The following is a 14571-nucleotide window of genomic DNA, read 5'->3' as shown; positions in this document are numbered from 1 at the left end:
CAAAGGCTGTGATGTTTTTGAAGATTCAGTAGATTTAATTCTTGTGTTATGTGAGTTTACTTTTACAGTGGACTGTCAAAAAAGTACTTTAAGACAGCAAAATTCACTCAAACTCTTTGCTACATGGTTAGCGCGTTAGCAATCTGTTGTGCTGGATAGAAATGCTGGAACGGAGCTTGGAATGGACTGCTCGCGTAAGTGGGAAAATCAGAGATATTAGATCTTGTCTAATCTAATCTGATACTCTTTTTTGGGGGGTGGGGGGTGGGGGGTGGGCATCGGACCGATTTCAGATCTGATCGGGACTCCTTTTTTTCTAAAGTCCTGAAGGAAAACCAGCACTGGGTGTGTCCTTGTGATGTAAAAACACTGCTGACTTGACATTTCATGCAAAAATCTGTGCTGTTGTTTTGTAAATTGTAAAATCCCATCACTTTGGTCTTTTTTTACAGATGTTGTCTAAAATTAATGTTATAAAGTCTGACTGTCTTGAAATTTGTCACACATCTGAATGTGGTGGGCTCCATGTTTTTTGTTTGTTTGTTTGTTTTTGTTTTGGGGCACAGTTACTACATGGCATTGTTCATCCAAACAAACTGGATTTACCTGCACAAAAAATTCCATGCCACAGCTCGCGTCTGCTTGTGTATCAATGCCCCCCCGCTGGTTAAATTCAGCAATAGTAGCGCTCATTCGAAGTGGGGGGGCTTGTTGATAAACTCGCTGCAAAGAGGCAAACACATTTGTCGTAATCATCATAATGGCTGGTCTACGTGCCTCCTCCTTCGTCGGTATGTGATGTCATTACACCCCATGCTCACTCGCTGGGAAAGAAGTTGACAAAAACATTCTAATGGCGCATAATGGCCGCACCGTCGCTTGGCCAAAATGTCCGCACAGGATTCCCAAGGGAATGTTGACTCTCAAAGAAATTAACATTTAAATCCATTTTTTTTCCACATCCAATTCACAAGCAAAGACAATATGTATTGTTCACGCTCATGTGGGATAAAAAGGCAACAGCACAAAGACTATTTGATGATGTTCAAATCTTGTATTGTCTCTGGTTTCCCTTCATAAGAATACTGTGATCCAATGGGGGGGGGGGGGGGGTTTAAACACGTGGTCAGGAGTGGAGCCTTTGACCCAAAGTTTGGTACTTCGATACTGCTACTCCTCGTCCGGAGAATTTTGAGACATCTTTAGAATATTACTTTGAGATGGAATAGATCAGGGGTGTCAAAGTTTCCCTTAGAGCGTCGTTATGACTATGAAATCATGAAAAATTTTCATAGCCTCACCAAAATCGGAATCGCTCAATAATTCTCAGTGTGACGAGCACATCTAAAGTAATCACTGAATAAAACGTAAACCAATTAATGCATAATTAATAATGATTAATTAACTTTAATTAATTTAAAATTGGAAAAATAGAAGAATCAAGTTTTCAGCAATGCATATTCATTTATATTCTTTATATATTATTATTAGATTATATAACAGATATATCTTGATGTGAAATGTCAAGTCAGAAAATATTTAATCACAGCGGGTCGAGCGACCTGCAAAATTATTTTCGTTTTACTCCTTTATTGGAGTGCACTGATTTATGTGAGAAATTAAAAAAATCTAATCAAGTCAAATCATTTTTTCACATCTGTGACTTTTAGCACGCATCGCCCTCTTTTATTAATATTATTACAGTTTTGTTTCTTCAGTTCACATGTGAGAAATTTCAGTTAGACTTCACAACCTTTAAAATATTCATTAAAAGTCGACTTCAATTTTCACACAAAGGCCTTGCTATGAGTTTAGTAAATTGATATTAAAGTCAGGATTTTCTCACTACAATTAATGTTTGAGGACAAGTCTAATTGCCTCAATATTTCCCACTATTATTATTTTAAAAAAAACTGGCAATTTAAATACAGTATCAATTTTTGTTTATTTCTGTTTTTGAATTAATCAAAGCAGTGTACAAAATTTCAAGACAGTCAGACTTCTTTTCAACCTTTCATTCTACCTGGATAAAATAATCTCATTTAGTCACATAATATTTCGATCGGCATAGTATGAACTAAAATTGTCAGTTGCGTGTTTCCATGGTTACATGCTACGCCAAAAGACACGCAGCAGTCGCGATTGCGGCTTTGTGTGAGCTCGTTATAACAATGGAGGTGTATCGTTGGAGGCCAGAGGAAGCCTTTAGTGTACAGGAAAGAGGGGTGGATTCCAGCGCGAGGAAATCACTTGAAAATACGGTAACGCCTCGCTCCAGCCGTGTGACCTGACCGCACTTTTCCCAAATCTGCGACGTCTCTGGATATGCGTTGAGAATTTTTTTTTTCCCCCCAAATTGTCTTCTTCAGGGGCTGCGCTTTGACCGTCGGGGAAGGCGAAGAGGAAAGTTCTGGGGAAGGTGGGTGAGTTTTGAGGCTTTTTTGTCTGAGGTCTTCAGTACAACTCTGGCAAATTTGCGATCGCACCACTCCTGCGTGCTGCGATTCAACGGAATGATACAAATAGATTCACAATTTGCATGAGATTATCATTTTTGCCTCTGCCAACCACGAAAGCCCATTTTCTTTGTAATCGCTTTTTTTCTTCACGTGCAAACACTATTACACCAAAACCATGCTGACGGAAAGTATTTGAAAGGGACAGGCATTTCAGAAAGTTGATCAAACTTAAAAAAAAAAAATCTTTGGAATAGGCAAGTGCGCACATAGACCACAAGTGGTGCTCCAGTACCTGCCAACAAAGTGCCCTTTTTTGCTGTTCCTCATTTAACATGAGTTTGAATGTTATTACTTGATTCTGAAAATAGCCACAACCATATTTAAAAGCCAGTCCGTGCACATTTCCAACCACCTTATCACAGTTGTTTATTTTTGCTTCCCCTTGCTATTTTTTTTAATTGAGATAAACAAGTCATATGACAACAAACGGTGCAAAAGACTGTAAATTATTCATCATGGTCACATTTTTGTTCATCATAAAAATCTACCATTAGACTGTGGCGTTCAGACCACTTCATCTTCTTTGTTAGTAGTTGTCCATCCATCCTTTTTCTTCACCGCCTATCCTCACAAGGGTTGTGGGGAGTGCTGGAGCAAAACCCAGCTGTCAACGGGCAGGAGGCTGGGTACACCCTGAACTGGTTGCCAGCCAATCGCAGGGCACATCGAGACAAACAGCCGCACTCACAATCACACCTTGGGGCAAATTTAGAGTGTCCAATTAATGTTGCGTGTTTTTGGGGTGTGGGAGGAAACTGGAGTGCCCGGAGAAAACCCACACGGGCACGGGGAGAACATGCAAACTCCACACAGGCATGTCGAGGATTGAACCCACAGAAATAAATACATGTGTTAAATATATGACTTTTTTTTTTTTTCTCCAGTAACCTGTTTTTTGGATTTCAAATTGTGTCCCTGCCGTTGTGCGTTGCTTCCACTAACAACGTTTCTGTGAACAGGAGGGAAGTAGTTTTAAAAAAATCCCACTTCCCGTGTTGGTATATGTATGGATATACACACTATATGAATTTTTATACAGTACATCAAATATACATAGTACACGGAAAGTATTCAGAGCCCCTTAAAATTTTCACTCTGTTATATTGTAACCATTTGTTAAAATCATTGTTCTTCAATAACCAGACAGTTCCCCCCTCCCCCATATTGAGAAAAGAAAATGGAATTGTTGAAATTTTTGCAGATTTATTAAAAAAAAAAAAAATCAAATGTCAGACCCTTTGCTCAGTACTTAGTAGAAAGACCTTGTTGAGCAAATCCAGCCATGAGTCTTTTTGGAAATGCCCCTAATAGTTTTTGACAGCTGGATTTGGGGAACCTCTCCAGTTCTTTTGTATTGGATGATGAACGTTGGTGGACAGCCATTTTCAGGTCTCTGTAGAGATGCTTAATTGGGTTTAAGTCAGGGCTCTTGCTTGGCTATTCAAGGACAGTCACTGAGTTGTTCTGAAGCTACTCTTTTGTGTACTTGGGATCATTGTATTGATGGAAGGTGAACCTTCAGCCCAGTCTTAGGTCCCGAGAACTCTGCAGTAGGTTTTGGGCCCGGATATCGCTGTACTTGGCCACATTCGTCTTTCCTTCGATTGCAACCAGTCATCCCGTCCCCTTAGCTGGAAAAAAAAACCCATCACAGCATGGTTCTGTCACCACCATGCTTCACTGGATTGGGACTGGATTGGACAGCTAATGAGCAGGTTTGCTGATGAGGTCTGTTTTTCTCCACAGATACCGCTTAGAATTAAGGTCAGCAAAGTTCTATCTTGGTCTTGTCATACTACAAAATCTCATTTCTCACCATCTTGGCGTCCTCCAGGTGTATTTGACCAAATACCAAGTTCCATGTTTCTTGCAATGTCGAAAGGTTTCCGCCGGGCCACTCTGACAGAAAGCCCCAACTGGTAGAAGGCTTGAGTGACGGTTGACTTTCTGGAACTGTCTCCCACCTCCCAACTGCATCTCTGGATCATCGTGTTCCCCCGACTGTTCAGTTTGGCCGGACGGCCAGCTTCAGGAAGGGTTCTGGTTGTCCCAAATGTCTTCCATGTAATGATTATGGAGGTCACTGTCCTCTTAAGATTTTTTTTTTTTTTTTTTTTTTTTTTACTTGGCCAGATCTGTCGCTTGCCACATTTCTGTCTCTGAGCTCTTCAGGCAGTTCTTTTGGACCTCATGATGCTCATTTGCGCTGACATGCACTGTGAGCTGTAAGATCTTATGTAGGCAGGGGTCTGGCTTTCCTAATCAAGTCCAATATGTAGAATCAAAGACTGCTGGACACCAGTGACAGTGTAGAACCATCTCAAGGATGATCAGAAGAAATGGACAGCACCCAAGTTAAATATGAGTGTGACAGCAAAGGGTCTGAATATTTATGCCGGTGTGATATTTCACTTTTTCTTTAATCTGCAAAAGAAAAATCAGCAATTAAAATGTTATTTCTGTCAATGAGAGGTACTGTGTGTCCATCTATGAGGACAAAAATGAACAAATCACACCTCAAGACAATGAGTGTGTGTGTGTATTTTTATCTCAAAAAAATATCACCATAGCTTAATAAAAAGATGGGAACCACCACACTAGACAGAATTATTTTTTTATTTCTTTTTATTACCACCAGCAGATCTCAAAGTGGTGTGCTCTGGCGCTCTCTAGTGGTAGGTGAGAGAATCACAGTCCAAGTGCATTTCAGTTGTATTTAACTTTTCCGTTCTAAACATTTGCAAGACCTGTTTATTTTGAAGCATTTATTTTTGATACAACTTTTATTGACCTTTTATGTGTGGCAGGTAAATGACTCATTTAAATACTTTATTTTCTTCCAATTAAGCGAAGCGGTAATGTCGAAACTGTGCATAATAGTGTTTCACAGTAATACTTAAATGTACTTTGCAGGAATAAAACCTCAGCGTTGTTTTTGACCAATACATAGAGCTTCTTTTTACTGCATTTTCATTTCAGTCAAGATGGTGGTACAGTGCATGCATGGAGAGCTAAGTATTTTTGGATGTGATCCGACTCGGCTTGAATAATTCATATTCTTCTTGGGGTAATGGCGTACGTTGACATCTGTGTGGGTTGTGTGTCCACATCAGCTGGCGTCATGGGTCTACTGGACTTCCTGTGCTGGAGAATTGCCACGCTGCTGCTTCTGTGTAAGTGATGTATTGCTTGTTTTTCTCCTGTTGACTATTGTCCCGTGTACTGGACACGATGTAATAAGAACAAACTCTTAATAACCTGCTCCACCCTCAGCCTTAGTCACGTATCATTCATAAGAATCATTATTAGGAGTAATATGTCCGAAAATGAGAAATCTCATTATCATGTGCTTGTGCTTGTTTGTATTGTAATATCTAGCTAGCTCTGTCTAACGTTGACGTGTACAAAAAGTTTTCATATTCTCTTCATTTGTATGTATTGTATTCCCTAATTATGTACATATCTTGTTTTTATTCTAGATTTTTTTTTCATTATGTATTATATTTTTTTTTTTTTTGCAGTTTGTGTTTCATTGTTTTTTATTAAATAAGGATTTACATAAAATTTATTTGGGGAGATTTTTGTAGGAAAATTGAGATTACCCCCCCAAAAAATGTTTCCCATTGACATTTTTTTTTTTAATCAATTGCTGGAAAATTGTGACGATAACGATAAAACTGCAAATGCCAGTAGAAGCAGAGTGCACCCTTGAGGTAAAAGTTGAATTTGTTCCGTGACCACACTCAAAACACAATTTTCTCTCGCAAATCATCTTCCCCCATTGAAAAAAATGGAAATTAAATAAATATGTAGATTAATATAAATATTACACAGCTGCTGCATTGTGATAATTTAATAGGCATGGTGTTCTTCATTCTAGTGTGGGTGCTATATTACATACAGATATACTGCATATAGATTTGTGATGAAGCACAGAACAAGACCATGTAATGAAGATGTAATAATAGTCAGACTTTTTTTTTTTTTTCCATAGAGGATAAATAATGTGTGAGTATTGTCGCATGCTCTGTGTACACGTCTTTCTGTTATTACGACGACTTAGATCCTAGTATTGTTAGTCGGTCTATGGCGTTTCTGTTAGCATTTAGGCAGTCCACTTTCATAAGACAATGACAGAATTTGAATCTTCTTTATTTGTCAAGTTTGTCAGAAGCACACAAGGAATTTGTCGCCAGTAATTGGAGCCACTTTACTTTGACAATAGACAGCCATTTAGACAACAAATGCTTGTGAGGCATGAAAAAAAAAAAAATACACTGCAGAGAGTCACTTTGCCTCCAGCAATTTAATGACAAGAGGGGAGAAGCTGTTGGAGTGTTTGCTGGTTTTAGTTTTGCATTGATCGATAGCGCCTGCCGAAGGGAAGAAGCTACGAGCGGATCTGGAGGGTCCAAGAAGTTTTTGCTTGCTCTTGTCTTAGTTCTGGCAGCGTGCAAGTCCTCAAGGGTGGGTAGCGGGATTTTTCCAGCAGTCCTGTTTGTCTGTTGCGGTGTGTGTTTGTCCTTTTTTGTGGTCGCACCAACCCAGACTGTGATGGATAAACACAGGACTGATGCGATGACTGCCATGTAGGACTGGCTCAACAGTTCCTACGGCAGGCTTTGCTTGCTCAGAAGCCGGAGAAAGTACATCCTCTGCTGGGGTTTTTTGAGGACGGAGGTGATGTTGGTCTCCCGCTTCAGGTCCTGAGAGATTGTAATTCCCAGGAACTTTGTTTCAATCATTGACACAGGGCAGTTGGACGGTGTAAGGGGCCAGCTGTGGCCAAGGACGCTTCCTGAAGTCCACTATCTTGTCTACAGTCTTGATCTTGATCAGCTCCAGGTTGTGTCAGCCGCGCTAAAGCTCCAGCCGCTCCGCTTCCTGTTGATTTGCAGGCTCGTCACTATCTGTGGTATTGAGGTGCAATCGTTTGCGTAGAGACAGAAGAGCAGTGGAGAGAGGACACAACCTTGGGGTGCCCCAGTGCAGGTGGATGAGGTGGTGTCCCCCTAGACTCACTTGGTGTGTCCTGCCTGTCAGGAAGCTGTAAACCACTGAGCTGGAGAAGCTTGGAGGAGAGGACTTTGGGGAGGAGGGTGCTGAACGCAGGAGTGAAAGTCCACAAACCGGATTTTCGGTAGTTCCTTGCGCCATCAAGGAGTTCTAGGATGAAGAGCCATGTTGACGGCCTTCTCCACAGACCCGTTTGCTCGGTATGGAAACTGCAGGGGACCTGTGACGCTCTAGATTTGGTCCAGTACAAGGTGTTCGAAGGACTTTCTAACCACAGATGCCAGGGCGAGAGCCCAGTAGTCATTCAAACCCGAGATTGGAGGTTTCTTGGGGGCCAGGATGATGGTGCTTAACACAGTTCCAGAGATCTACCGAAGATCACTGTGAAGACTGCAGGTCTGTAGACTTGGAGGCAAGATGGGAACAAAAGGTCTGGGCCTGATGCTTTATTCATCTTTTGTATTTTGAAGATGCATCTGACGTCGTGTTCATGGACGGTCAACACCAAAGTCAGAGGTGCTGCGGTGGTGATGCTTGCTTAAATACAGAACATTTTGTTTTATATTTTTCATCAATTAAAATTAGATTTAAAAGTATATATTTTCCTTCCCATCATGAAACAACAGGACACAATTTCAAATTTCAAGTGCAGAAAATGCCCAAATATTCATTGAGTGTGCTGCTTGAATTTTTGCTCGCAGCTCAAGTTTTTTAAAAAAAAGAACAAAAACTCGTAACTCGAAAAAAATGCAAATTGGGTGACTCGTTAGTTGAGGCGAAATGCCCATAAAAAGCCAGCAAACATTAAATCCAGGAATTCACTGAATTCACTTCACTGAATCGTTTGAGTGTTTATTATTTTTTTGTGGTTAAAATTTTTTTGAAAATATTGTTCCATCCAGTCTTATTTTATTTATTGTATTTATTTTATTTTCACTTGGCTAACTCTTTTGTGAAAATGAGAAATTTACTTGAGAATAAATCCACTCTTGCCTCACGCAGTTCCCATCGGGCAGGAGTGCTTGTCGGTACACATCGCCAACGAGGAGCCCCTGTACATCATCCCGGGCTCCACCCTGGTCCTCCGCGCCCACATCGAGTCCGGCTCCCCGGAGGAGGTGTCGGCCGTCACCTGGGAGCGGGAGCCCGAGAGCGGCGCCCCCGAAGGGCGGGCCGCGCTGGCCGCCTGTCCCGGAGGGAGCCCCCAGCTGCCCGTCCAGTGCGCCTCCAACAGAGCAAACGTGCGGGCCAGCGTGCAGCAGCAGGCCAGCGTCCTGCACGTCAGCGGGTACGCCGCGGCCGACGCGGGCGTTTACGCTGTCACCGTGACGGGGAAGGCGGGAAAATCCAGCACGGCGCGTTGCATCGTCAGAGAATACGGTGAGATTTGGGGAGATTGTGGACGGGGGAAGCGTCCATTGAACTAAATGTTTGGTTTGTTCCAAATAGTTTGCAAATACAAAGAAAAAAATGTATCAAAATGTCTAGTTTTAAAAAATAAATCGGAAATATTACGTACAGTTTCAAGACCTGTTATAGCCCCCATCATCCCCTTTTAGATGTGCATCTTTGTGGTTTAATATTTGTGTTAACAACTATATCTATTTATATTTTTTGATTAGCATTTAAAGCGGTCATGGAATAAATTTACTAGGATTTTGTTGGATTTTTTTGTTTTTTCTCATTTTTGGAGAGCATATTGAAGAATTTTTCCCCCCACATGTTTATGGTTATATTGTTTGTATCATATATTTTTGGAATATTTATTTTTGTGTATATTTTTCTTTTTTTTGGAGGATTTTCTTTTACTTTATTTTTAACATATGGAATGATTTTCATATTTTTCGTCTTTATTACATTTTTGAATACATTTTCTTTAATAACATTTTATATTTATATATATATGTATATATATAATTATCTGGAGTATTTTTATGTATTACATTGAATTATTTCATTAGCAATTAAATTTATCAATCCATGAATTTTCTGATTTGTTTTCTTTTTTTGTAGAAAGGATTTTCAAAAGTTTTTCATGTATTTTTTAAAATTTAAAAATCCTATTACCATTTAAGTCTGTCATGAAATGAATTTCGTTTGTTTTACATTTCCCTGATAGGAGAGCATAATAAAGCCTCATATATATCGTTTATTAGTATAAATAGCTGTCGATCATTCTTTGAAAAAACAGTAATTGGTTTGAATCTAGCATTTTTTTGAGGAATTTTTTTTAATTTAAGTTTGATCTATATTTTGGCCGGCATTTGTGTGATGAAACTCGCCAAGAAGCAAGCAATCCAACGTTACCTTTTTTTTTTTTTTTTTAAGCAGAGGCGGTGCACCACGTGTCGGTGAGCATCAACGTGTCGCATTCGTCGCTGGTGTGCGGCGAGGCCTGGGGGACGGAGCCTCAGTTCAGCTGGCTGCACGAGCGCGACGCCGTCACGGGCAACGTGGGCCGCGTGTCCCCGGACGGCGCCACCCTGGTGGTCACCAAGGTGCCCATCTGCGGGCACTTCACCTGCGTGGTCAGCAACAAGCTGGGCTACAGCTCCGCCACGTACACGGCCGGTACCCAAACACGTTTTGTATTTCATACAGAGCAGAGACCGCTGTGTTGAAATGGATAACGTCTTAACTGTTATGCAATGAAGAAAATAAGTATTTGAACACACTCCTATATTGCAAGTTTTCCCGCTTAGAAATCACGGAGAGGTCTGAAATTTTCAACGTAGGTGCATGTCCACTGTGAGAGAGATAATCTAAAAAGAAAAATCCAGAAATGGTGTTCAAATACTTATTTTCTTCACTGTACATGCTCAGTGGGACTTACTAGATAAGAGGTATCCAGCCCATTATATTTTCTCGAGTTGTGAGCAAATTTGTTACAAGCGCTAAATGGTGCTCAACAAACAGCAGACAACAAACAATTCTTTAAAAAAAAAAAAAGAATAATGACAAAGAAATTAATAACATTAATAGTGTCAAAACAGACCACATAACTTCAGTCTACTAGCTTAATGCTAACACACAATGCAAAACCCTATAGAGCTCGTGCACCTACGTCCCCGAAGTCACCTGACTGGCCATATTGACGGTCTAACAGAGCATTCTTCAATGCTAAGTCGGTTGGAGACGACACGAAAATATGTCTCGTAGCACGACTCCCAGAGTTTTTTTTGATACCGTTAAACATTTAAAAGGTGATAAACGAAGGTACGTGGAAAATTGAGAAACACTTGGCATAGAGGACCTGTATTTAATGCCATAAAGTCGATGTTTTCGCCAATAAGAAAGTGGACTGTTGATCCGCTTCCGCTTGTCTAGGACAACTGGATCTACACATGGATCTGGTGAGTAAGTCGTTGAGATTTACACGGAAAAGTTTCAAAGTGTATAAACGTCTGGACGCATACAAATACTTCATTGCTGGATCTGTTCTCAATCAAGAATAAATCCCACATAGCGATGGAGCCACTCAGATTTTTTTCAATACTAATACCAGTATTTAAATGAATGACCCCTGCTTTTACATAAACTCACATTCATTAACTAAGATTGGAAGCATAGCGTTTCCCAAGAAGTATTTATAAAGCCAAATAGGCTCATTTGAGAACAATGCGTGAAAAAATATATATACGACAGTCGTCTCCAACGTGCATGGAAGCCTGTTGCAGCCACACGTTAAACTTCGGTAAACCTCTCCGTGATACTTTTTTTTTTTTTTTTTAATATGCATTGTTCTCAAATGAGTCCAAGGCGTATTTAAAAAAAAGAAAATAAACCGCTGGGATGGGCTTCAGATCCCGTACACGGAAGAGTATTGCAGCCACACGTTACCCTATGTAAACATCACTGTGACCCAACAGTTTCTTTTTTTTTTTTTTTTTTAAATACACATTGAACTCGTTTGAGAACAATGCATATTTTAAAAAAAAAAAAAAAAAAGTCTGTCAGGGAGAGTTTTACCAAAGTTTAACGTGTGGCTGCAACACGCTTCCGTGTACGTTGGAGACGACTCCGTCTTTTTTTTTTTTTTTTTTTTCCTCAAATAAGCCAACTTGGCATTATAAATACTTCTTGAGAATTTGAGATTGAGAAGAATAATTCCTACCTGAAGTGAAGCGATCGCTACACAGGCGTGTGTGTATTTTTGGTAGGGCACCATCCATCACGTTTAATTGCCGAAATCCATCGATATTTCCTGGTCTTTTCAGCTTGTATTCTATAGAATGATCTCTTTGAAGATCTGTTTCGTCTGTTGTGACAACCAACAGCACAACAAGTCTCGGGCACTGTGAATATTTCTCCTCCGGTTCAATCTCTCCAACAATGTCGAGCAGCTCTGTTTGACCGGCAAAATGGCGCCGTGAAAACGGTGACGTCACGTGCACAAGCTCTACAGGTGTGCTAACAAAACTAGCATAGATGTTCTTGTGTCCTTCCTTACATACCACACTGGGAACTTTTTCCTCTTCCTTTCCTCCTTCTGGGTAGCCATGTGTTGATTTTATTTGATCTCTTTTCTCCCCCTTCTCCCTCCCCCCTCCTTTTGGGCAGCACCGTGTGAAACGGACAGCATCAGCGGGTCGACGGTGGCGATTGTTTGCCTGGTCGTCCTGCAGATCTTAGCAGGAGGCCTGGCATTTCTACTGTGGAGGTACACAAAATATTACAGTATATAGAAGGGGTCCTGATGCCTTTTTTTTTTTTCTTTTTGTCAAAAAGTTTTCGTCAAGTGTTTCTCAATGTCAAGTAACTACAGTAGACTTTTTTTCTTTTATTATTTGACTTAGCAACATGAACATTTTTGGCTGTCATGAGTAAAACCACAAAAAAAAAAAGTCTCAAGAAGCCATGTCTGAAAAGAGACACAATGTCTGTCATTTTATTATTTTTGGCTCATATTTCAGTGGTCCTTCAAAAACGAACTCGTCCTCACCATTTTTTTAGTTTTTTGTTGTTGTTTTTATACAATGGCAAATAAATATGAACTACATATACTAGGCCGATATTTGATGCTCAATTGCGAACCATGCGAGTTTTGATCGTGTGGGCAGAGCAAGATGGCAAAGTTTGATGATTCGCCATAAAACGTGAAATTCCATGCCATGTTAGACATGTAGTACAGTACAAAGTCATGAGTGGACTTATAAAAAAGTATCAACAATCCTTGGGTAAAATAACAGGTTTGGCATTTTCAATTTTATCTGCCTAATTTAGGCTTATTTGGGCAATTGTTAGGTGGCCTTCAAAGATAAATTCTCCGAAGTTTGAGGATTTGTCACAAAACTCCAAATTCACCTACCTCCACTCAAAAAAAAAAAAAAAAGAAGAATTCTTCCATTTTGGTTTGATTTTCAGCTAATGTTAACTATTCCCCATCGGAGATGCCATTGCTCTCCCCGCCCAATTAGTACCAAATTACCGAAAATCCCAAAATCATACGAGACAGACGTGCATCACGAAAATGTGAAAGATTTCATTTTTGTACCTGCTTTTTTCCTTCCCAGGAGGTACCAGAAGAGGAACCGAGGAGACAGGCTGCGTGAAAATATGGACGAAAACATTTAAAAAGGACCCGAAAGCGGAAAAAGAACATCTTCATCATGAATTTGAGGATTTTTTTTTTTTTTACTGTCACCAGCAGGACTTGTACTTCAATTTCACATGGTGTAGTAGAACTACAGGTATAGCTCCACTGCCCCCTGTTGGGCCACACTTGACCCTGCATGTTTAATCCTGTCACTTTCTCCTAATCTTTGTCTGCTGGATGATTCAAAAAGAGATCGAACTTCCAAATAAACATGCTCAACTAGTACTTGTAGCAATTGCCAAAAAAATAAAAATAAAAAAATGGAAAGATAAACAAGCTATCAATATTAACGAAGGGCAAACTCTCATCCTACACGAGAAAATATCTGCCAAATGTAATAAACAAAGAGATTAAGAAAAGTTGGGTCACCTTTCATTAAAATGGTGAACCTTGAAGCTTGATTTGGAAGTGTTCTGGTCCGCTGGCCTCACTCCTTGATTCTTGTCCTGGTCTCCGGGTGGGGGGATTGGGATCCTGTCTCCATTTCTTCCCGGCTAGATTAAAGCCTACATTTGGATGTCGGCACCTCATACCTTGGACAGGCCATCTTTCTGGGACCTGGTCTGGTTGGGGGGAGGATTAGCTGTAGGGTAGTGAAGGCCCGCCTTCCTGTTCTCTGTGGTGTCCCCGCCGGTCGGACCAAATCCACGAATAAGTTTGATAGATACACTGTAGACTTTAATTTATTGTGCTGGGACCACTAACAAAAACAAAGGTTACACCAACATTAGTTTTTGCATGTCCTCCCCGGGTGTCCCGTCCCCCCACCCTTCACAAAAAAGGAACACATTTTGACTCTTGTAATCTTATTACTGTTGTTATTACTGTTATATGTAGACTGAGTATTGTTCTGCTGTGGCTTCCACGCTCGTTCCACTCGTCCAGTGTCCTGCCGTCGGTCCCCTAAGTCGCTTTTCTGTCCGGCTGCATTTTCAATAAACAGAATAATTTTTAAAAATTAAATCGGTGCAGTATTTCAAACTCCCCTTCATGAAATCTATGCATTTTATGCACAAGTGTACATAATGCTGGCTGAATTAGTCAAATATTGGAGACACTTTCATTTTTTTTTTTTTATTTTTATAAACATGACAACTACACATATGACAACTTTTATTATTTATGTTTTGGTTCATGCTTACGTTATTCTGAAACACCCAAGTTTGTTGATCCTGTTAAAAAATACATTGTAGCTTTATGAGCTCAACTTTATGTAAAATAGATCATTTTAATACATTTTTATAACTTTTTTAACTGATTGAATTGACTAATTTTACCATTTTGTATTTACAATAATCAAAAGAAATAATGCAATAATTGAATAAAAAAAATCATACATTTAAATCAATTTAAAAGTAGCATTGGAATGTTAATCTTTATTCAAATGTAAAAATAAGCTAAAATGTATTTTTTTTGGGGGGGGAGCATAAACCATACATA

General features: G+C 39.9%; 1 protein-coding gene across 1 annotated transcript; it reads left to right on the top strand.

Moving 5' to 3' along the window:
- The first annotated feature begins 2170 nt into the window (after nt 1–2170).
- On the top strand, nt 2171–14139 carry si:dkeyp-97a10.2 (uncharacterized). Its single transcript, XM_061821355.1, has 7 exons — nt 2171–2261; nt 2370–2419; nt 5633–5692; nt 8538–8915; nt 9864–10106; nt 12096–12195; nt 13049–14139. Exons 3-7 carry the CDS (start codon nt 5641–5643, stop codon nt 13107–13109), a joined length of 834 nt encoding a protein of 277 aa, XP_061677339.1. The 5' UTR covers nt 2171–2261; nt 2370–2419; nt 5633–5640; the 3' UTR covers nt 13110–14139.
- The last annotated feature ends 432 nt before the right edge of the window (nt 14140–14571 follow it).

Source organism: Syngnathoides biaculeatus, chromosome 5 (assembly GCF_019802595.1).
Source record: "Syngnathoides biaculeatus isolate LvHL_M chromosome 5, ASM1980259v1, whole genome shotgun sequence".
Classification (NCBI taxonomy): Eukaryota; Metazoa; Chordata; class Actinopteri; order Syngnathiformes; family Syngnathidae; genus Syngnathoides; species Syngnathoides biaculeatus.
Note: the sequence above shows the minus strand (reverse complement) of the source record. Positions and strands in the feature narration are given on the sequence as shown.